Consider the following 22,507-nt stretch of genomic DNA (forward strand, 5'->3'; position numbering starts at 1 on the left):
ATTTTCTCAGCAGAAGTATTATTCGCATGTTTGGCTTGTAAACGCCTCCTCTGTAAGTACTGAATGGGCTGCACAGTTAACACATGGAATATTTATTTCTTCAGCTTTGCTTCACCTACAGCACCTTGTGTCCAATAACTCTGCCATTATTATTATTAACTCTACATTTAAAGATCATCCTATTCACTTAAAATGAACTGTTAGGCGAGCCGTGTACACGCACACTTTCCAGTCTTTTTCATGCCCACTCTTAACAGTGGGACACATTCAAAAAGGAGCATCAGTACAAAAAAGAAAGCACACCATATGCACAATACAATATATCCAGGCATTTAAAAAAAAGGCATTTATACCGACATCACCGAGAAGCTTTGTGCCTCTAACGTAGCATATTACACTCACACATCACAGCCCACGCTTTTAAAAGCACAGGTTAGACCTGTTATCGAAGAAATAGAGGTAGAAGCGTAAAATGAAATCCTTCTCATGTAGCGAAAAAAATCCCGTTCGTTGTAAATCTGAAATTGTCAAATTGGTTAAAGTATCCAGTTTCCAATTCGGAGCGAAGTTTCCTTTTGTGATCACAAAGAACTCTTACATAATACCAGGCAGGAAAGAGAGAAACTATCATGAGCAGCGAAGACCTGAGGGAGTATTTTTTTGTGCTTTTCAAGGAACGTGGGCTGATTTAGTCAGAACTGCTAGAAATAATAATATGAACACTTACATCAGAGCCAAAAACTCAAACACGCTGTCCTTTGAACTAACAGGGTTTCCCTCAAACGCATTGTTACTGAAGCGGTTTTATGTGGCAACACAAATTTTACACTTTGGTTCTACATTTCAAAAAGAAAACGTGTCACATAGCCTGAGTTCTTGCGTATAAGATCTGAATTATGTGCTGCTGCAGACTTTGTGTAGGCTTACAGCAGATGCAATGTCGAGCTCTGACACGATTCATGTTGTCAGCGTGTGATCCCTGACTAACCTTGACAAATACAGCATGTGTTATCACACCTCCGGGGGATCCTGAGAGTTAATCTTTCCTCTTTAAGCGGTTCCTCCTTAGATACAATCATCATACCGACAGTCAAGCACAGAAATATGATTCAGGAGGTAGAATGACAGTAAATACAGGCTGATTAGAAAAGAGCTGAAAAGCAACCAGCTAGCTCCCTGCAAATGAAACAGCCACTGTTCACTACATGCAATTAGTTCCTGGACCTCTCAGCTCAGGGGCTGAGAAGTGCCTCCTGCGGACCGCCTCTGCGCCCCTCTTCGGCTCCAGTGCTTGTTCCCCTGGCCTTGTGGGAAGCAGTGTGCTCGGGCCAGATTGTGGATGTGTTGCTTTTAGGGGCTCACACCCTTCCTCTTCTAACTTCTCGGGTGAGGTTTTTGGCTCCGATGTGGCTGGCTGTGGAGCCTGGGGAGCTAATACAGGTGTGAGAGCCAGGCAGACATCCCCTACGCTGAGCTGGTGGCACTGCAGGCCGCAGATGCGGGCAGTCCTCTGAGGGCTGCAGGAAGACCAGCCGCGCCCACGCACGAAGAACGGGTACTCCACATACACATCCACCAGCTCCTGCAGGAGGCAGACAGATGCATACAGAGGAAGCTGTGAGACAAGCACGGCTTAGACGTTTGCTCACTAGAGGGTGGTGTTGTTCCATTATGGTGGATCTATTCATAGTTCATGTAACAGCAAGGAGATAGAATTAACAGTACACATGGATTTCAGGTTTTTATGCATACAAAAATTCACTTGTTACACCATCAGGTTTAAAAGCAAGAATATACTGATTGAATTTTCTGCAGGTAAGTACACACCTTTTAATTGACCCAATTATAGATTTTTCTTCATCTTGTGCTAAACATTGCAGAACCTAAAGAAAAAATGGCTTTCAGGCATGAGGCAGATCTTACTGGATATCTTCTTTTCTTAACTGCTAACAAACTCAGATCATTTCCCTGTTTGCAGCACTCTCCTTTGGCCTTAAAATTACTACTGAAGGCGGCCACAAAAATAGCAACAGACATACAGCTCCATCTTATAAAAAAGCTGCTTTATTTCCCAAAACAGCTGGCTGCTGCAGTGTTTTGCAGAAGACACAGATACAGGAAGTGCAAATGCTCCTGACTATTTTCAGCTTCAGATTAATACAAGCTTTCTATGCTAGTATTTTTCACAGCCTGTAGTATTTTATTGCAAATCCCACAGCGCACTCAAGGTGTTGCTAACAGTTTTCTTGGCGATAATGGAGCGCCATGGCATGGAGGATAAGCTTGGGATGCACATGCATTACACCTTTAATTCAAGCTATTCATGCATTTGAATTTGCCATTTAAAAATTTCACTAAGTTCAGTTATTATCTTTTATGTACGTGAGTGTGTTTAGGAAGACAGTGATGCATGTAACCAGGTAACACAGGAATGTACTCTAATGTATGTCTGGTGTAAGGATAGCAGCTGTTCTGGATTGTAAATACCATTAGGTCTGAGAATAGCGGCTAAAAAGCATCATAAATACCATAAAAAATAAAATAATGGTTTAGAGCTTTTGAGCAGAAGTCAATAAATTAATGTTTTTTACACCATCTAACCACGAGATCCAGATGCTCTTTTTGGTGGGAATACTACGTTAAAAGAATAGTAACAATAATGTGTGCTATGAATATTAACACCACAGTGGGAATTTCTTTCACCTGGCTCTGCTGGTCATGAAGCATGATGAGGAGGCGGGAGATTGAGGACGAGGAAGTTGAAGGGGAGATACTCTGCACCGTGCAGCAGCTCAGGCGCAGGTCTGGACAGGCCAGTGAGCCAAGCAGGAAGTCTTCAGTTTGCAGGTGCTCTACCCTCCTCAGCCGCCCATCCCTGAGCTCAATCAGAGAACCGGCCACAAAGTGAGGGAGGAGCCAGGGGAAACTGTTAGGAGAGGCGGTGGAGGAGGAAACATGCTCAGAGGAGGGCCTCGTGGAAGCGTCCTCCTTCGTGAAGCCGCCAGCGCTTTTGGAGTTGTTTGGGGAAACTTGCATGACGGAATGTCCTGAAATAGAGGCAGCCTTTGTTGATCTGTGCGACAAATCAGGTCGAAGTTTGGGGTTCTCACGGGGAGAGTGAGGTAGGCTTGTGCTCAAAGGTGAAGTACTTGCCCTTTCGACCCTGGGAAAATACTCTGTTTTTCTCTCTCCTCTCCTCATGTATGGACCTTTATGCCTGCTGTAGGTCTGCCTCTCTGCGCTCAAACTCTTCTCTCTTGAAGTCTTGTGCTTCTCCCAGCTGTACGCTCCACTCGCTCTGTGGAAACCCTCCAGGGAGACAGCGTTGAATCTGGAAGGATAGTACGGATGGCCTGGGTGGAGTGCAGGTGTGCCAGATATGTGGCTTTGGTGCTGATAGTGGTTAGGAAAGTCCCATCCAGGGTGCAAGGGGTTGAACTCTCTCCACTCTGCCCAGCCATGATGCTCCCTGAATGCAGAAAGAATCTGCGGTTTGGACCTGTTAGGTGTGGGTGTGTGCATCCAGGGCTGGTACAGGGCAGTAACCCGTCTCGGCACGGGCTGGAATGGGCCAGTGTGCTTTGTGGTGAGTTCGGTGTGGCTCTTGTAAGGGTATGGCGCCTTAAAGTTTGCAGCATCGCACTGCTGTTGCTGCTGCTGCTGAAGTGGCGAGCTTGGTCTTTGGTCCCTCTTCTTGAGCGGGAGGCTGTCCCTACCCGGGACCAGAGCCGAGTTTGTTGTGAAGCTCATGGGCTCGAGCTGATCGTCACTCACACCGACACTCCCGAAGAACTACAGGTGGCGTTGTGATCATGTGACACGGGCTCCATTAGTCTCTTGGCAACTGTCGCCGATCCAAGGTCGCCACAATCTGAACAGCAGGAGAAACAGTTACTAATGCACTTCATATCCCCACAGACAAGTTGTCAAGCTGGAGAAAATAACTGAATTTGCCTTCGTAGAGTCTCTCTTACTCTGGTGTTTCCCCTGTCTCTGAAAAATTCACAGAACTTTCCCTCTCTCCCCTCCCGCAAAAGTACAACATGGTGAGATCAGTGCCTGTGAATATCCTTCCACATCTGAACAAAAACTCCTCCATCAGCTTCAAATTACAGCTTTCCAACCACCAATTGCCATATTGACAGGGCTAAGTTTGATGGACACCTACCAGCTCCTTTGTAAAAAAAAAAAAAAAAAGAAAGAAAGGAAAAGTTACTATGGTTACAAAGTGCTGTACACTGTGCTTGGTGGAGGCATGAGTGTAGCGGAGACGAGGCAGAGCAAAATGTTAGTGGTGGGTGTAAACTCAGGGGTTAGATTTTATCAGTAACACAGTAAACTTTGAGGTTAATAAGGTCGGTCAACAATGATGAGGAAAATATGTGTGTTAAGTGACTAAATGTGAGAGGGATGTTAAACACACAGACCAAGCTTGCATGTTTCTCATAATGAAGAGAACCCCCTCCAGCACCTACAGAAACCCTATCATCCTTCTTACGTGCATGCACAGTTGTGAGTCAGCTCACTGAGGTGGGCTAAATATAAGCAGTCTGTGGCCAGACACACACCAGTTTCAAGACGCTGCAGACATGCTCTTTCATATATATATATATATATGCATAAAGTGATGCAGGGAGGTAAAGGACAGCAGAGGACTTTTACAGCCTGCCAATGCAAAGCTCATCTCATTATGTCATCATCAAAGCTGAGCGCCGCCGCTGAAAGAACTTCTTTCACTCATCTTGACAGTCACGTCTCTGACATAAAGCTGCTTCTCTGTTATGTGTGCGCGTATCTGTGTGCGCGTGTGGTATCAGACGACACCCACACAGCGACATTCCTGTGCGAGCACCCGGCGTTATATCAGGACGCATAAATAGGTAACTATTTGTCAGCTAAACGCTTGCAGTGTGAATGTAAATTAATTCAAATGGAATCGAGGTGTGGGCCACTCACTCACAGTGACCTACACAGGTACAATCAGATCGTGCGTCCGACAGGCCTGCTCATGACAGTTTCTCCATGCTCAGTGACCATATGAGGCGATCGTGATCACTACAGGTTGCTAATCTATGGAAATGAAATGTATACACAGCAGCATTTAGTGTGTTTGATGCCTTTATGGTCGAGATAATCTGCGCCGAGGTCAGTACTGTTTGCATATCAGTAGTGGCAATATTGCGCTTAGTTTGCTCGATGCTTTCTTTCTGTGAAACTGAATATAATCAGGTTTAACCTCTGTAACCAGTTCAAGCAAAGAGTTTCTCAGACATGCATTCAGAGCACAAAATCATCTCCTTCAAAAAAAAGATTATCTAAGGATGATACACTTACTTGCATGTTTTTCCATTCATCCATTTGTGTCTGCCTGTGCATCCATCTTCACAGAGAATATCCATCCATGTTCAGGTCCAACAGGAGCGCCGACTTTCCACAAACACACACGCACACACACACACACTCACGCACACACACACACCTGTCTGTCTTGTGTCGTCCTCGCAGGCTGGGGGAGGAAAAAAGCCAAACGGAGCAGAGTGAACAGAGGCATCCAGACAAGCTCAACAGACTGTCTATTAGACACACACTCCTCTCTTCTTTCTCCTCTCTTCTTTTCTCTTCTCCCCCTCTCTCTCTCTCTCTTCCCTCCTACTCGCTTTTACATTTTACACTCCCACTCTGCTCAGCCAGTCAGTCAGCCCTTAACCTTTCTCAGACTGATTTCATGCCTCTCCCTCCCTCTCTCTCAGTCTCTCACACCTGAACTTGCTCACCCTGTGTTTGCTGCCGAGTGGCACTTTTAGCTTCTCTTCCATTTGTAATCATCCTTCCTCTCCATGTTCCACGCGCTCCCTCTCCCTCACTCTGTGGCTCGCTCTCCGTCTCCCTCTCTCTCTGTTGTTGGGTGTATAATTAGAAATGAGACTGCTGTGCAACTCCTCAGCTGATGGTAGGCGTATGACTGCCTGATGGCTTTGGCGCTTTGCCTGGTGGAGTGAGGGCGGGAAACCATAGCTTTAGCCTGGGCATGCTCACACACACACACACACACACACACACACACACACACACACACACACACACACACACACACACACACACACACACACATGCACATACAAGCAAATACGACAAAAAAGAGCCCACAAAACAGAAATCTGAGAACACAAAGTCTTGCCTTGCTGTTAATTCTTCCTGTTTCTCACTTCCTGTTCTTTTTTTATCTTGACTAAAGTATTCAGAGATTCAGCCTTAAGCACACATGCTAACCCTCTGGAAAACAGTATCATAACAGTTGGTTGTCGTGTGGGAAACATTCTGCTTTCTCATCTGACTTTAAAACACAAGAAAGAGGACACGGCTTTTGATGTACGGCTGCCTCAGCAACACAGCAGCCTGGGTCCCAGCTACTGATTGTATTTTATTTTTTTGCAGGGCCTCAGCAGGTGAACCCCCAGTCATGGGAAAGCCTACGCGTAATTCAGTTTGTGGTGAAGAGGATTTCTTACTTTGAGTCACATCATGCTTCCTCTGCCCACTCTCGCTTTCTGTATCTGCCTCTCTTTTGATTTTTCTTCTTCTTTTTTTTTGTAATCCACTGGTGTACGCACATACGCACACACAAAGAGAAAGTTCACAGCATGTTAAGCGATTGCATTGCATACCTTTGCCACAACCAGCATATTCAGGCTAAACCACCACAACCACTGACATTTAGAAAAGAAATGTTTTTATTGATAGAAATCGCCAATGACTCCCACTACTTCCCAACTGCTACATCTACAGCTTGTATTTACAGTTTCAGTTTAGCGCTTGGCACAGACACCAAGTGTGACTTTCAGTAGTGAAAGTTTCCATGCTTGTGCACAGGGAGTTAGAGGTTTGCAGTTTTCACAAATGTCATGCCTTTGCACGATTCACGCATGACTGAAATATCTTTTTTTGTTTTTGTTTAAATATATCTGTTTGTTATCTACCTATGCAGACCAGACATATGTTTATATATTTTTTCTTTTGATAATGTTCTCGTTTGTTTGTTTGCTTTCTGTGGATGATCAGCAAGTCGGCTTCTATTGTGCTGATTCTTGTTGTACAGATTCTTGCAATGACTCACATCAGTATCTTTTCCTGCTTGCATCTGAAACCAGACACTGTTTAAAAGCCACTTTCAAGTGCGATGCTGTGTTTTGGAAAAAAAAGAGAGGGGGGGGGGGGGGGGAGGCAGTGATGTAATGCTGCTCGAAGCCTCTGCATGCAAATATTGTATAATCAGCAAGTCCTGCTTAGAGAACATGGAACTGACGCCTCTTGGCCACTAGACGGTGCTCAGGACACACAAACGATCAGACATAGTGCTGGGTGATGGTTTTCTCTCACACTGCTACCTGTCCTTTTTTTGCCACTTGAAAACTATAATTATTATTATCATCACCATTCTTCTTTTTATTATTATCATCCTCATAATTATCATCATTATTAAGTTTAAAAAGTATTACTGATAGAGAACAAAATATTCTTTCTAAAGCGTTGAATTTGTCCATAAAAACAGTTATTAAGGAACTTTTTGTAACTCTCCCTCTGACTCTTAAGGTGAAGCAGTCAGGTTTAAATAAATAAATAAAATAAAATAAAAGCGCGACAGGGAACAAGAGGCAGACAGGGAGGAGGCGAGGGGGAGGGAGGGGGTGTAAGAGGACCAAAAATAACAAAAGGCATGAGCCTGTCTCTCCTCGGTATTTTCCACTCCGTTACATAAAAATCCCTCCTTCCCGCTTCTCAATAAGCCTCCTCGCTCTCTCCGTCTCTGCCAGCTCCTCCTTCCGCCCTGTCATTGGTCAGCTGGTCGTCCTAACAAAGCCGCTGTCTTGATCTCGTCCAAGTGGTTCTCAGAGTCCACTGGGGGAGGAAGGAGGAAGTGAGCGGCAGGGTGGCAGCAGTCCCGCATCAGTCACTTCGGAGCAGTCTGAGTGAGAACTGAAGAGGTGGGAGATGCTCCCCTGGCTCTGTGCTGAACTGTCACAAGGCTGACCAGCCACCGCATACCCGTCATCCTCAGCGCCTCAACCTGTTTCTGACAACTTTCCAGTTAACATGAGCTCCTCGTCAGCCAACCTGCACAACAAACGCCTACCCTGTAAGTGCTTTTATTATTTATTCTCTTATTCTTTGCAGAACATCAGCTTTCAGGTCAGGTGGTAATATTTTGACCAGAGGTTTGCTCCAGTAACACGTTTTTTTTTATTTTTAGATACAAAAATGCAGGGCATGAGAGAAAAAAGGGTTCCTCTCCATATTTGGTAGGCTTGCTTGTCTCTTGTGCTTTTCCCAGATTTGTTGGTTATGTGATGTGCCGCCAGGTCTTTAAAAGTCCATCTTTTAATCTAGATTTGTAAATAAGAAATTAAAGTATCATCATAAATTGATTTAGAGCTCTCTTACCATTGTGTGTGTGTGTGTGTGTGTGTGTGTGTGTGTGTGTGTGTGTGTGTGTGTGTGTGTGTGTGTGTGTGTGTGTGTGTGTGTGTGTGTGTCAGATATAATAGGAAAGCTTGTGGGATAGGTCTGGCTATGGGTTAAGTATCTGCTGTTGTGATGCTGTCCGAAGTGACTTGTCCAAGTGCTGTGCCAGCCAAAAATCAGTCAGGAATGTTGAATCATCACCCTGAGTAATGGTCCACTAATACCAAAAGAATAGGTCGCACTCTCTATGCACAAGAACAGGGATGCATTCCCACACACAAACACACACACACACACACACACACTGAGGCAGCCTTGGATTGGGGCCACCACACAGCCCCGGACAAAGATCTCTTATTTCTAATGGGATTGCGCCTGCAGATCTCATCAGAGTTGACTCACTGCCACAGAGTCTGCAGCTTGTTTCACGGACACACCAACCCAGATAGGATCCGAAATTGAATTAGTCCCAAAGAGATCAGTGATTTCACGAGGCTAAAAAGGATCAGGGCCGTAACTCCAGAGAAGACGTCTCCCATCTGTTGCTCTGACCCGGCCCCGCTTTATCACATTCTGATTTTTCTTTTTCTTTTTTTTTTGTGGGTTGTGCTGTGAAGTGAGGGATTGACCAGCTGTTGAGAGCATGCTGCAGACAGAAATGTGGAGGCTGAAAAAGGAAATTGTTTCTATACTCCATGTTTCATAGCTCGGTCCCCTTGGGCACGACCCAGATAAGATGGAGGAGGTTGATGCTCTTTAATAAGCAAATTAGAGGCGTAAAAACGAAATCCTTATCATGTACTGTGTGTTTCATTAATTGTTTACTCTCTGAGGGATTCAAACAGTACGGACACCTGTCTCTGCTTTGCTGCCCTGCTATCTAATGGAGCTTAGCATCTAAGCTAGAAGGGAAAGTGGCACTACACTGAACAACCTCTATTATGCAGAAAATTGTTGACAGCTACAATTAAATGTTTACGTATGAGAGCACTGTTGAATATCACGTATATGGCTGGGGATGCTAACCTGCCTAGAGTGATGGAATTGAGATTGGGACATGTTTACACATCTCTGTGATAGCGTTTCATAATGACCAGCTGGTGAGTCTATAGGGAAATGCTCTCTGTCTATTCCAGTGTAGTAGCAGAACTCACTGACACACTTTATAGCCGTGGCCCTAGAATCACCTTATTTCACACTTCAGAATCTATGTCCACATAAATGGGTTTAATAATAACTTTCTGCTGGCTGCTCTCGTAGGTCACTGGGACCAAACTGACTTGAGTTTGGTTTAATTATTGCTTAAGTCTGGATCGCACTGATAAATCGAGGCTAATGCACCAATAAGAGCGTTTCCTTTTTTCAAGATTCAGACGCTACAAAGCGAGGCACTCGTAATACCGTGTTATTATTCTCAAATAAGACTCATTGCTCACTAATGTGAGAAGAGCTCTCATGTTGCGAATACACTGATTATTCTGCTGCAAACAATGCTTCTTGGCATGTCGGTGCTTTAAGCTAATTGAATGTTTTTGAGTGTTAGCGCGTGATTATACAAAACACGGATGTCTGAACGGTTCCCATTAATTTAGCGTAAGCCCCGTAGCCCTGAGGATACAGACCAGCGCCGTTAATTAGTTCTCCAACAAATCCATCTCCTTACTTTTCAGCTCAACAGCATTTTGTGTATCCCTCCAGGGTTCAGAGATACTCACACAACAACAGCAACAGTTTGTCACTGAGAGAAAACAAATTCACACCAAAAGAAAATTAAAGTGGATCTGATGGCCTTTTATGGTATGAGATGGTTCTCAGAAAATATCACACAGAGAAGGTGACATTCACATCACTGCTTTGGTTCAGCCCCCAGGCCCACTGGTTAGATTAGCCAAACTAGTTATTAGTAGTTATCAGCCCACATTCTTACATATCCATATATAAAGCTGATGTACAACTATAGAAAACATTACAGCATCAGATTATTCAGTATACAGTGCTAATTGCTTTTGGCACACTTGATCCTTTGTGCACCTTTTTGCTAGCGAGAGGCATCCTGATGTCATCCTGAGGACATTAGTTAAAAAACAAAGGGGGTGTTTTCGGTCAGCAACAAAGACTGAGCTTTCCTTAAGATGGCATGATGATACAGCTTATCTAACGAAGTTTGTTGTCGACCAGTGATTTTTTTCCGGCCGGTCTGACACTCCTGTTCAGTTTGTTCCTGTTTGCCAAACCAGACTGGTTACCATACCAGACTGAGAGATTGAACACAAAACTGAGTTTGAATTTCCCTAATGGTTTACTGTGTAATGGCCATGTTTTTGTAGTTTCCTGACATTCTATTGACTGTTTAATCCACAAATTAAGAACCACAGCATAAAATAAATGAATCGCTCAGTCCTTATCCTTGCTTTAAACACTGACTGTTTGCTAACTGCGCTGCCTCAAATGACAACATTTGCTACTGGATGTCAGCTAAGATTTTAGCATCTGAAGAATGAGATGTTTCCTCCGATAGGTGGTGGATTCCAAATTGCTGCTTTTCTTTTCTATTCACAAGGGGCCGATGGAGCCACATGTTTTGATTTGGCAGCTTTTTACACCAGATGGTGTTTCCGATGCAACCCCCCCCCCCCCCCCCCTGGTCTCAAACACGGGATCTTTCACGTGTTAAGTGTGTGTTAATCACTAAAATATGGTGGTGGACTCCAAATACAGAGCAAAAACACTGTGAATATTGGACTTAGTCATTGATATATAAAAAGACAAGGCACAATAGGACGACACCTCTGTGACGTGTTTCTCCCATTCCACCAAACCACAAAATTGCCATCAGACAGCGTCAGTTCTAACGATTATTTTTCCTTTTTGGAACATACTCTGTAAAATCCCAGCCGTTTTTGAAGCAGTCAGACAAGCCCATCTCGTATATCTCGTAACCATATTCAAAGTAGCTTGAATCATCTTTTCTTCCCAGTCTGTTGCTTAAACTTGAGCAGATCCTCCTGACCATGTCCGTACGCCTAAATGCTTTGACTTTCTGTCATGTGATTTGCTGATTAATTATTGGCATTAGTGAGCATCAGTATAGCTGTCAGTGTTGGTGTTCGGCCTCATGCCAAAGATAATCAGAGCGGTGCTGACAGTAAGGACAACAGAAGACCTCAAGTGTGATATCGCTTTCAGCTCTTCAAGTGCCATTTCTTAAATAATACTATGTAACGACAGATGAGACCTATTTAAAAAATATTTTGCTCCCAACATGCGCCCTCAGTCAGTGTCAGTGGTTCTGGACGGCAGTGGTTTTCAGGCTATCACTTCTGTGAGATGAGTGTCTGGTTCTTCCCATGTCCTGGGTAAGATTTCCCAAAGCTGGTGGGAGATGTCACCCACGGCTTGGTTGAAGTGCAGTAGACCAGGAAATCTCTCCAAAGCTGTTTCCTTTCCAGGCTCCAGATAAAGGAGCCAAAAGTCTACATGATGTAAATCAGCACTTGCGTGAATGCCTTTTGTGCAGCTTTTGTCTGCAAAGGGTTAAAGCTTAAATACTAAAATAGTGAGAAAACTTGCATGAATTCTTTAACAAGTGTGCAAAAAAGGCAATGATTGGATCCGTACAGCAGTTGGTGCTCAGTACATCAAGATAACGCCGCACTGACTTTTTTCATAGTTTATACAGAAACTGCAGGCCACCCTGTCTGAGTCTCAACAAACAGACGAGCCGTGTCTGAGAGACTGTTTGGTTTAACCAAACATTCTTACAATTCTCCCGGCTGAGATGGAAATTGCTTCAAACCTTCCTCACAAAAATGAGGAGAGGCGGTGAGACTTTACAAGAAGAAAAGAGAGTAGTGTTAAGGTGACTGAAAGAAGAAGCGTCGCTCAATGTTTTAATAAAGACAGAAAAAGAGTTCAGGATGACGATGATGATGTACCCAAAATATTTCAGAGCGTGCCTACAGATTTAATTATCAGATTTTTTTAAAGTGTCTGTTTTCTGAGCTCAGCTATGTTGCCGTGCCCTGATTCAGGCTGTTGACAGTCACTCTACATACACTTTGCCTCTAACAAGCGGAACAAACTCATTAATACTGTTTACTTCAGTGTAAGACCGTGTAATTTGCCGCTGCACTCAACAGAGATTTGTGCATTATTGACTGGTTGGGTTAAGTAATTGAACACTGTGTTGTTCATCAAGAGTGATTTTGAATAAGAGGATTTGTAAATGTTCTGGGTACATCAGTACTTTGTCATCCGCTGAAGCCCATTGTGTCGATCAGAACTCGCGGCAGTCTGCTGGTGGACGTATGGAGGGCAGTGGGTCAGGGCACTGACCTACAAACAGTCCTATTGTGGGTTTACAAAAAAGGGGAAGGAAGGAGAGGGTTAACACTGATGTCATTGTTGGTGGATGGTGCTGGACACTGTTTTGTCCTGGGATGAAGACACACTCATGCACCCAGCAGACATGCAAACACACATCAACAACACTTATAAATAATTCACTGCTCTTGCATCTGGAGTCTAATAAATGTCACTTTCTTGTAGGAGGAAAAAGAAAACCGTGTGAAAAACCCAAAATAATTTGAGAGGTAAAGCAGACACTGCACAGCCTCCGTGTTGTTGTTCTCCATTTTGGTTGTTGTTCCACTTCAGTTCAAGGCACTTTTGGAAGGAAAGTGCAATGTTTTCATAAACCGCAGCGATTCACACTTTGCTGGGACCACCAGTATGCTCTGATCAGGATAAGAAGAAGCACAACGAGATGTTTTTAATGTTAGTTGTATACTTGTGTTGTAATTTCAGACTGCTTCACTGCTCTCACTGTTAGGGTAAATCTACCTGTAGCCAGCCACTGAGTCACCATTAATTACCACAGACACTGATCCACTAATGACCAGCTCTGCACTGTGAACAACCCACTGATGCTGTTAAGATTACTGCTCTGTCGGAAGAGACTATCAGTAAAAATAACAACTAATGAGCCCAGCTATTACTTCCTGTGTCTCTTCATCTCTACAAACCGAACTCTTGCTTTAACTTACTTTTATCTACCCCTTTCCATCATATAACACATTTTTCTTTAGACAGCCCACTTCTCAGTTTTAGCCTTTCAGCCTCCCTGACCTTTTCTCCCTCTCGCTTTCTGCCTTCTTTATGTGTTTACATCCTCTGCTTCTGCTCCCTCGCTCTTTCTCTCTTGTCGCAGTCGGGAACCGGTCCATGTGAAATAAAATCTCTCTCCTCTGATAAGCTAAAGTGTGTCTGGGTGGAAAAGGCAGCCAGTCTTTAAGTGTTGCCTCAGACCAAACAAGTGTTACCTCACATCTGTCCCACGGTTTAGAAGTACATGGTCGTCACCCCTCTCGTTTGTAGATAAACTACAATTGCACAGTGTGTTTGAGGGAGGCAGAAACGGAGCCAAGAGCTGTTATTTGAATTCTTTTGCTTTTCTACTGCAGTCTGCTACTTTCATTTAAGGAGCCAGAGGGCTGAGGGTAGGTACCACCGCTAGAGCCATTTAAATGGCAATATTACAAGCTGTTTGTAAAAGGAAAACGCTTCTCAGAAAAAAAGCCTCGGCTTGGCTGAATGGAATCAATCCAAGTGTTTGGCAAACTGCCCTATAATCAAAGCAGAAGAGGAAAATGTGGTTCTCTCCTGCTTTCTGTTTAGCTGCTGTTTACTGAAAAGTTGTAGCTCGTGCTGCTCCTACAACTGGATTGTCTCGGGAGGCCTGTTTCCTCTGCTCTGACCTTCCCCTGCCTCTGAGCTCACATTTTCATTTAGAACAGTGATGGGCTAATGGCAGCCTCCAGGCGACAGCGAACCCTCCTATCCCTTCATTTAGCCTCCAGATCAATGTGTTGCCTCTACTATTTGTGCAGTAAACTGCCATTACAAAGTCCTGTCCTTGAGAACATCACAGGGGAACGAGGCACGTGGCATGCAGATGCTAAATAGATACAAAGATTGACCCGATTTTCTTTTTTCTTTATGCATAGTGCCCTGTTTTGTTCAGTTTGTCGAGTAGAACATACTCTAGAATGAATATCTGCTGGATGTGTTTTGTTGAGTCTGCTTCATTAGGATATTATAACACATTTTTTTCCTCGGAAGTCTAAAAAAACTTTATGCAGGTACTTGAGTCCTTACAGTTGCATCTTTTTTTCCTAGCTTTCTGATGACAGTTTTTCATTGGCTTTATAAGATGAATTAGCCTAATTTCTAAAGTGATTTCCTGTAAGTGGAATCATGTCTAAGGAGTACAGGCCCGCCCCATTCTCTTACATTGCTGCTTTTGTCTGAATTTGAATGGACTCTTTCTCCCACTGCCGCCTGAGCGGAGGATCTGAGTTTGTGTTTATGTGGGAAGCCAGAGCAGTACACGGACATGTCCAGCACGCTCCCTCTTTCTTCATCCTTCTGTCTGTTCCAGTCATTCTGCTTGCCCAGCTGGTCTTGAGCCCTGGTCTATGACCTTTTCTTCCTCAAGTCCCAGGGCACTGACAGGAAGGAAGGAGGGGGGTGACTGGAAGGACAGAGGGGAGAGACATGAGGAGAGAAACAGAAAGAATGGTATACTGGACAACGATGGAGAAAGGAAAACTGAACCGAATTCTTAAAGTAATAGTATGGCTTAAAGAAAGAAATTGAGATAGAACAGGATTTTAAAAAAGCCATACAGTAAGATAGGAGGAAGGAGCAAAGAAGAGATCAAAATAGGCAGAAAAAAATCAGAAATGCCACCAAAGGATGAGAAAAGGAAATAAATGACAGTTTAATGCATGTTGCCTCATTCAGCAGCAGGAACTTCAAACATATTGTGGTACAGAGGGAGAAGTAATTAATTGATCCCGTACTGAATTTGTACTTTTCTTCATCATTTGGATCATTTGGAAATTGAAGGAATCTAAAATCACCATCAAGCATACTTGGTCTGGCGATCTATGCAAGATCTTACCACACAGGGTGATCATATTCATGAGGAAGGTGGTGGATCAAAACTACAGGAGGAGCTTGTTAATGATCTCGACTTGCTGTGTTTGCATGAAGAGAAATGCAGAGTAGAGGTGGGAACATTATGCTCTGGGGCTGTTTTTCTAATAAGGGTACAAGACAACTTCATTGTATTGAGGGGCCAATGGATGCAGCCACCTGCTATAAAATCTTGGATGAGAAGCTCTTTCTCTCAGCTAGAACACTGAAGATGGGTCTTTCAGCATGACAGCGATCCACCAAGCCAACAATTGCTAAAGACGAATCACATTAAAGTCATGTAGTGGTCTAGCCAGTCTTCAAACCTCAGTCCTGTAGAGAATCTGTGGAGGGAGCTGAAGCTTTCTTTCAGTTTCTGCAGCCAAGAAACTGAAAGAATTTGGAGAGTTTCTATAAAGGGTGTGGCTCTAATACATATTTCACTCGATGACATGCAAATTAATTTATAGCTGTTATATAATGTGTTTTGGTTTGTTTCTCTTTTCCCCCCCTAAATGTTTATGTTGATATTCTGTCTCTCTCCATTAAAATAAAACTACCATAAAAATTAGAGAACAAATAATTATTTCCTCCCGCATATGAAACTAAATACTTTGGCTTGTGAATGAATTGATGAATTAGACTTGATATGTAACCTGGACACCATGGCCATGGTTTTCTTTCGAGGATTTCCCTGTGTGAGTATTTGCAGAGGTCACTAGGTCATCTGCGGCTACCGAAGCCCACTGATCAAGGTTACCCAGCAGGAAAAAGAACCAGGAGGAGTGAAGCAAAATCAATGTGGGGATATACATCTGTAGCTAACCTTTAGCTCTCCATGTGCCTCAGCCTTTAAGTAGAAACAATCAATGCTGTGATCAATCAGTGCTTAACAGAGTAGGAAAAAAACCTCCAGGATAGGCAGTTTGCTTAAACCTGTTGCCTGTCATGGAAAGTGAAATTTTGTCCCAGCCTCCAAAGATGCTGTTTATTTTCTGTAAGCTCTCATTATCGTTCAGCCAGCACAAATCAAGTGTTTCATCCCACATGATGTCCTCAGCCGGTCACATTAAATAAGGGTCTCTTTTTACACACACACATATCAGACAAGCAGTGCCTAATTGTGACAGACATCTTGCTTCGTCAGCTCAGCTCCCTTTGCTTTCCTTAAGGCTCTGAGGACAAAGGCATTCCTGATTGTGCAACAGTGCAGTGCGAAGAGAGCATCACAGACCCACGACCTCAAACGTCTCTATGAAGACAGAAATGCTGGAAAGGCAAAACGCTGCAAGAGTGACTGATGCGCCGATGTGGAAAAAAAAAAGTTTTGAAAGCTTCAGGAAAGAGGTGTCGTGTCTGTACCAGCTGTACTAACTATAATAATAAAAATAATGCCCATACATTCTTTTTCACCTGTCCAATTCAGGGTTGCAGATCACCAGAATGATCATTATTGTTTACTGGCCCTGGATGAACTTTCCAAAGTTTAAGGAAATGATCATCATTGGGTTCTCCTTCTCACGTCAGGCTCTTGGTCAGTGGGGTTTTGGATGTTTGAACAAATTCTCACCTTCTGAAAAACATTAATAAGGCATAAAAATGTAACTGATCTCTTGATGTAAAAGTAAAAATGAGATGAATGCTCGTTCCAAATACCTGTGCTAATGTTGTTAGCTTTCTGTTGCCAGTTTGTTTAGAAATTTTTTCAGGCTGTGGAGAGTCCTTTCTTTATTTCTGGGTTCTGTGTCTACACCCACACACCGTAGGTGCTGTCAGCATCACTCTGCGGTTTGAATGGTCTTCTTCCTGTTTTCCAAAGCTGTCTGCCTGTCTGATCCCAAAGCAAAGCCCGGCCACTGTACCCAGGAGGGACTCTATCAAAGAGGGCCAGAGACGAGCTGCAGTGACAGGCTCGTGTCGTTCCGCCACCACAGATGTGACTCATGGGGGGCACTGCGCTGAGACAGCACTCCAAAGAAGGCAACCTGTTGCTGCTTTTAGGCTTGTGCTGCAGTTTGGGGATTTAAAGTGATTATGCAACAAGTCTTTATAGTTCATAATGAGGACATTTTTGGCAAAGATAGTCTCCTCACATTGCCAGAGAAAGATTTTTTTTAAATTTTTTTTTTTTTACCCCTTTTCCTGGTAAACATCCTGAGAACATTGTCTTTCTGTTCTCCATCACTTGCCTGTGTAATTATAGAGCTGCTGTGACTGCTGATCTCAACAAAGACCAGCTAATCTTCACATTACTTCCAGTTTGGACATGGCTTGAAAGCCTCATCCAATTAGCTCAATCCCCTGCCTGCAAGTTGTAAGAGCTCCTCAAAATTCAGACACTGCTCTAATGATTACAACATACTACTGTATGCACGCTGAGAGTAAGTGATGACACGTAGAACACATGCTTTCATCTTTTCTCTCTGAGTCTAGTAGGAGGAAAAGGAGTAACAATCTCATAAGTATCTGTGGCCAGGTGAAATGTTCCCCTCAGTCTTCTGTTGGCTCCAAATGCTTATTTAGCATCCAAACATGTGACCGGTGTCCATCGTCTCATCCAGCTCTTTCCTGGTGTTTAGAAATGCTAAATGACTTTCATCTTAATTGCCTCTGCATTTTTTTTTTTTTGTTTTGTTTGTAGAATATCTGACTAGTGTTGTTGAATAATGGGGGTTTCCAATACCGGTTCTAAGTGAATAGCGCACTGCGCATCCACACAGTAAAAAATGTCTAACACAGCACCAGGTCTCCACCCCTGGAGTCAAGCTGCTTGGATGTGACGTCTGCTCAGCTACACAGTAAAAGCTTACAAGGAATCACGAATCCAGAGTCTTTACTAAGCATCGAACATTTTTGGTCTGTTTTTCTGTTACAGTATATAGTGTGTATAGTATAGTATATAGTGATCGATTACTTAGACACAACCAAGATATCTACACGCCTCTACACGCTCATTTCAGCTTTTTTTTTTTTTTTTTTTGTCTAATATATTTTTTCCTTCGAAGTCATGCGTCCTGATACTTACACTATTCCTTCCTTTCTTTCTTCCTTGTTTCCTTCCTTCCTTCCTTCCAGGGTTTTCGCCCCTCCTCCTCCTGACAGCTTTAGATATATTACATACTAAAAACTCTATATATAGAGAGATATAGATCTTTATACAGAAATAGATAGCTATAGTAGCAATCACTTTAACATTACATCAGGTTGGTGGGCTATGATGATAAACTGAAGCTACTTAAGGGCTTCTGCTTACATTTGACTAGTAAATATCAAGTTAATAAAGTTGATAAAGGATTTCAAATGTTCCACAGCTTGCTTCTAAACTTAGTTTGATCAAAGAGTAGGGCTGCCACTTTGATTTTTTTTTTCTTTATAACAGAAACTGATAAAATGATATGAATCACTGCTTTAAACAGAATCTAGTTTGCTGTACTTTTAGATTTTCATTTGGCTGTAATATACGATTCATCTAAAAGAACATAAATAAAGTTTCTGCTAAAGTAGATACAGTTAGCATGCTAAAAATGGTATATAAAAAGCACATCTTTATTCAAATGAGACATGTTTGAGTATTGGACTTTGGCTCAGAGTATGTTGACTGTTTGATCCCAGGCCTCTCCACATGTATAGCAGCTCTGCCACCTTTTAGTGACTGTGTGAAGCACAAAGCTTAAACCGGTGTTGTTCTTGCACCATTAACTTAAAACAGAACTACAGACATTATACAGATTATATATGGGAGATCTATTTTGCATCATTCTTTCCTTATGAACAACATTCATACTAGTTTCACATTCTTAATTTCTTCATTTTCATGAATAAATCTTAGAATTAAGGTGTGTAATCTGAGACATAAAATCTTAAACAGGAGGTAATGAAAAATTCTGCTAATTTCTTCCCTTTCCAATCAGCACAGATTAATTGTATAGTTTTTTATTGTATAGTTACTTTCATTGGGGTTTCTTGTACCTTTGTAACAGATAATCTAACTATTGAAAGTTGAAAGACAGAAATCCTTCTGCTTCACAGTTCACGTGTGGATTAATGTCTCCACCTACTGGCTACCAACATTGACCCCTGAGTACATGTATAATGGCTCTCAAGCTAAACAATCCTTAGCTTGAGATGGTCTTACTGACCACCACATGCACCATCAGAGTGAAAGAACTAGTTTGTGAACTCCACCCTGCTGTGGTGGAGGCCTCAACTGGCCCAGCCTCCAAATGACAGGTGGCTGTAGCTCAGGAGGTGGAGCTGGTCTACTAATTGGAAGGTTGGTGGTTTGAGTCTGCATGCCAAATATCTTTGGGCAAGATGCTAACCACAAGTTGCTCTCTGATTCATCCATTGAAGTATGAATGTGTATGAATGTTAGATAGAAAGCACTTCTGCATAGAAATAGTGTTTGTATCATTGTATGAATGGGCATGTTGTATAAAGTGCTTTGAATGCTCTGGGAGAGTAGAAAAGCGCTCTATAAATCCAGGGATGCGGTGAAAACTTCAGCTGAGCTGGTGTCTGAGTTCCTCTTCTTCTCTTGTGATTGCCAGCGGAGAGCGAGCGCAGTCAGCGGCTCCCAGATGTGGACGCAGCACAGCAGCTCAAGCTGAGAGAGAGACAGCGTTTCTTTGAGGAGGTCTTCCAGCACGATGTGGACGTCTACCTTTCCTCGGCACACCTTTGTATCAAAGATTACAGAAGACGTGAGTTGAACTGTTGGTGTTTATGCATGAAAATGTGCCATATAAATGCACAATAGTATTTTCATACTGTTGTTTCTCTTCTTACTGCAGCTCCTATTGGCAGCATCTCTTCTATGGAGGTGAATGTGGACTTGTTGGATCAAATGGAGCTGATTGACATCTCTGACCAGGAGGGTTTGGATGTCTTTTTCAGTTCCGTAGGAGAAGAAGGAATGCTGACTTCCCCGCTGCCAGGTAAAGAACAGAACCTTAATAAAATGCACAGCGGCACAGCTGCATCGCTAACAGTGTTTTTCTCTGACGTCCTAGGAAATAACAACCACAATGAGGAAGCAATCAGTAATGGACTGTTTCGACATGTCCTTGAAAGTCTTGACGCCAAGTCCCGCATGTCCTCCACATCTTCAAATTCTTCCTCTGACAGCCAGACCATGAATGTCAACGGGGAAGACACTCCTGTTGTTGGGTCAGACAGCGAGGAAACGCACACCAATACAGTCAAGCGCAGAGCCATGTCCGCAAAGACAGAGGAGGGGAAAAGTCCGAATTCAGCTTCGTCTTCATAGATTACACCCTCTCCTTAGTAGATCTCTGCCTGCAACACAGATGTTAACACCTGAGTGAAGAGCGGACTTTGACTTGAGTTATTGAAACAGACGTTTGGGTCTTTCTTCCATATAACTATCTTTGATCACTATTTACAACCTTCCTGTTTGATCAGTTAAGCTTAGGGTTGTTGGGACTATTAACTGTAAAGATGGAGACTTTTCTTTTTAACCTCACAGATGGCTGATTAAATTTGTACAGTATTAACACAAAGCAGGGAAGTAAAGCAATAACTGAAACAAAAATATTTGGATAAAGTATGACCTGTGTTCATTTGGTAATGTTTTTTAAAGTTCTGGTATTGAAGTCAAAACTTTGTCCTCTCACAACAAATTAAAAGTTTTAACAATAAAGGAAGAGAGAAAAAAACCTTTTGTGTGCTTGTAACTAAGTATCAAACAGTGCTTCCGTCTGGTTGTTTCGCTTCCTGGGCCTAACATTTTGTGCAAAAGTCTCGAGCCACCACTCATATTCTTTTTTTTGTTGTTCTTTGGTTTATTCATTTATTTATTTTTCACCCATTTTCAGTCCAGTCCTTGTAATAGAACATTTTCAGAGGAATGTTGTGCCTACAAATAACAGACAACTCAGCAGAGAACCCATTTTAAAACACGTCTTTAGACACTTTGTTTCTATGAAAAATTTCCTATGAAAAATGCCAAACTTAATAGTTTTACAGACATAAAATTTTATTTTGACATTCCCAAATTTTGTATGTCTTGAAATGGTGTGCAATGTGTTCGTTATAAAAAACAAACAACTGGAGGAAAAATGAAGTGGCAGGCCTAAAACTCTATCTACAGCTGATGAACAGTATCAAAAGGTTGTCCTGAAGAAATATGGGGAAAAAAATCCAGCAGTGGCCTGATACATCTACTGTTCACCAGTGCCCCATCAGACCTGGTCTCAGTGGAGGCGTGCCTCTGGGTCATTGTTCTGTGGAGCACATACATTTGTGAAAGTATTCCTTTCAAGCAATATGATGACAAAAACCTGTTGCGCTGTCATTGTATTTCACAGCATCCACTCATGAGGAATTCAGAAGGGAAAATCTCTCCAATACAGGAAACTCTGGGAACCAGGTTGCATATGCATAAGCTGGAATCCTCTGATATTCATTGAGTATGACAGCACCCACCAGGAAGAACACCAGATCTTTTTACCCAAAATCTACTTTTAGTTTACAAGAGTAAGCTTTTTCTATATTATTATAAGGAAATCTTTTGTGAGATTTGCAAGAAATCTTCTGCCGCTCACACAAAGTCTTAAAACCCACATGGAGTCAGTTAGGTGCACTGGTATAATCTTTACATGCATCAGACAGTGCTCAAAGTAAGGATATCAACCAAAGAGGAAATATATCTACTCATTTGTAAAATGTTCAGTATTCCTGACATATTAAGAAAAGGGTCTTGTAATTGATTAATTAAACATTCAGCGTTCCTCTCTGGTCTGGGTCATTAGACCAGAGTGAGGCACTGAGTCAAAGGTTTTCTTGTAGTCAATCCAGGCGGTGCACAGGTTGGTCAGTCTGGTCTTCTAATCAAAGTCAAGTGCTGAGCCATGTCCCCAAATACAGAGGGAGGGGAAAAGTCAGAATTCAGCTTTGTCTCTTTCCTCAGTAGATCTCTGTCTGCAACACAGATGTAAACACCTGAGTGAGGCGTGGACTGTGAGAGCGAAGAGTGAGAGTTACTGGGGCTCTCTTCCATATAGTTTTTTGATTCGACCTCACAGGTGGGTGATTAAATTGTATACAG

At 42.8% G+C, this 22,507-nt stretch overlaps 2 protein-coding genes across 3 annotated transcripts; one reads left to right on the top strand and one right to left on the bottom strand.

Moving 5' to 3' along the window:
- Positions 1-76: 76 nt before the first annotated feature.
- Positions 77-5,906, bottom strand: LOC113022846 (uncharacterized). 2 transcript variants are annotated; one of them, XM_026168721.2, is made up of 4 exons: positions 5,775-5,906; positions 5,335-5,506; positions 2,704-3,871; positions 77-1,582 (listed from the first exon to the last, which is right to left on the bottom strand). In XM_026168721.2, exons 3-4 carry the CDS (start codon positions 3,748-3,750, stop codon positions 1,202-1,204), a joined length of 1,428 nt encoding a protein of 475 aa, XP_026024506.1. In that variant the 5' UTR covers positions 3,751-3,871; positions 5,335-5,506; positions 5,775-5,906; the 3' UTR covers positions 77-1,201. The 2 variants fall into 2 exon arrangements, with proteins under 2 accessions (XP_026024506.1, XP_026024507.1); XM_026168722.2 differs by lacking the exon at positions 5,775-5,906 and having other exon boundaries at positions 5,335-5,584.
- Positions 5,907-7,252: 1,346 nt separating this feature from the next.
- LOC113022859 (dysbindin) lies at positions 7,253-20,992 on the top strand. The gene is made up of 4 exons (XM_026168747.2): positions 7,253-8,134; positions 19,989-20,141; positions 20,232-20,375; positions 20,451-20,992. The coding sequence occupies exons 1-4, from the start codon at positions 8,092-8,094 to the stop codon at positions 20,705-20,707; spliced, it is 597 nt and encodes a 198-aa protein (XP_026024532.1). The 5' UTR covers positions 7,253-8,091; the 3' UTR covers positions 20,708-20,992.
- Positions 20,993-22,507: the final 1,515 nt, after the last annotated feature.

Source organism: Astatotilapia calliptera, chromosome 5, assembly GCF_964374335.1.
Source record: "Astatotilapia calliptera chromosome 5, fAstCal68.1, whole genome shotgun sequence".
Classification (NCBI taxonomy): Eukaryota; Metazoa; Chordata; class Actinopteri; order Cichliformes; family Cichlidae; genus Astatotilapia; species Astatotilapia calliptera.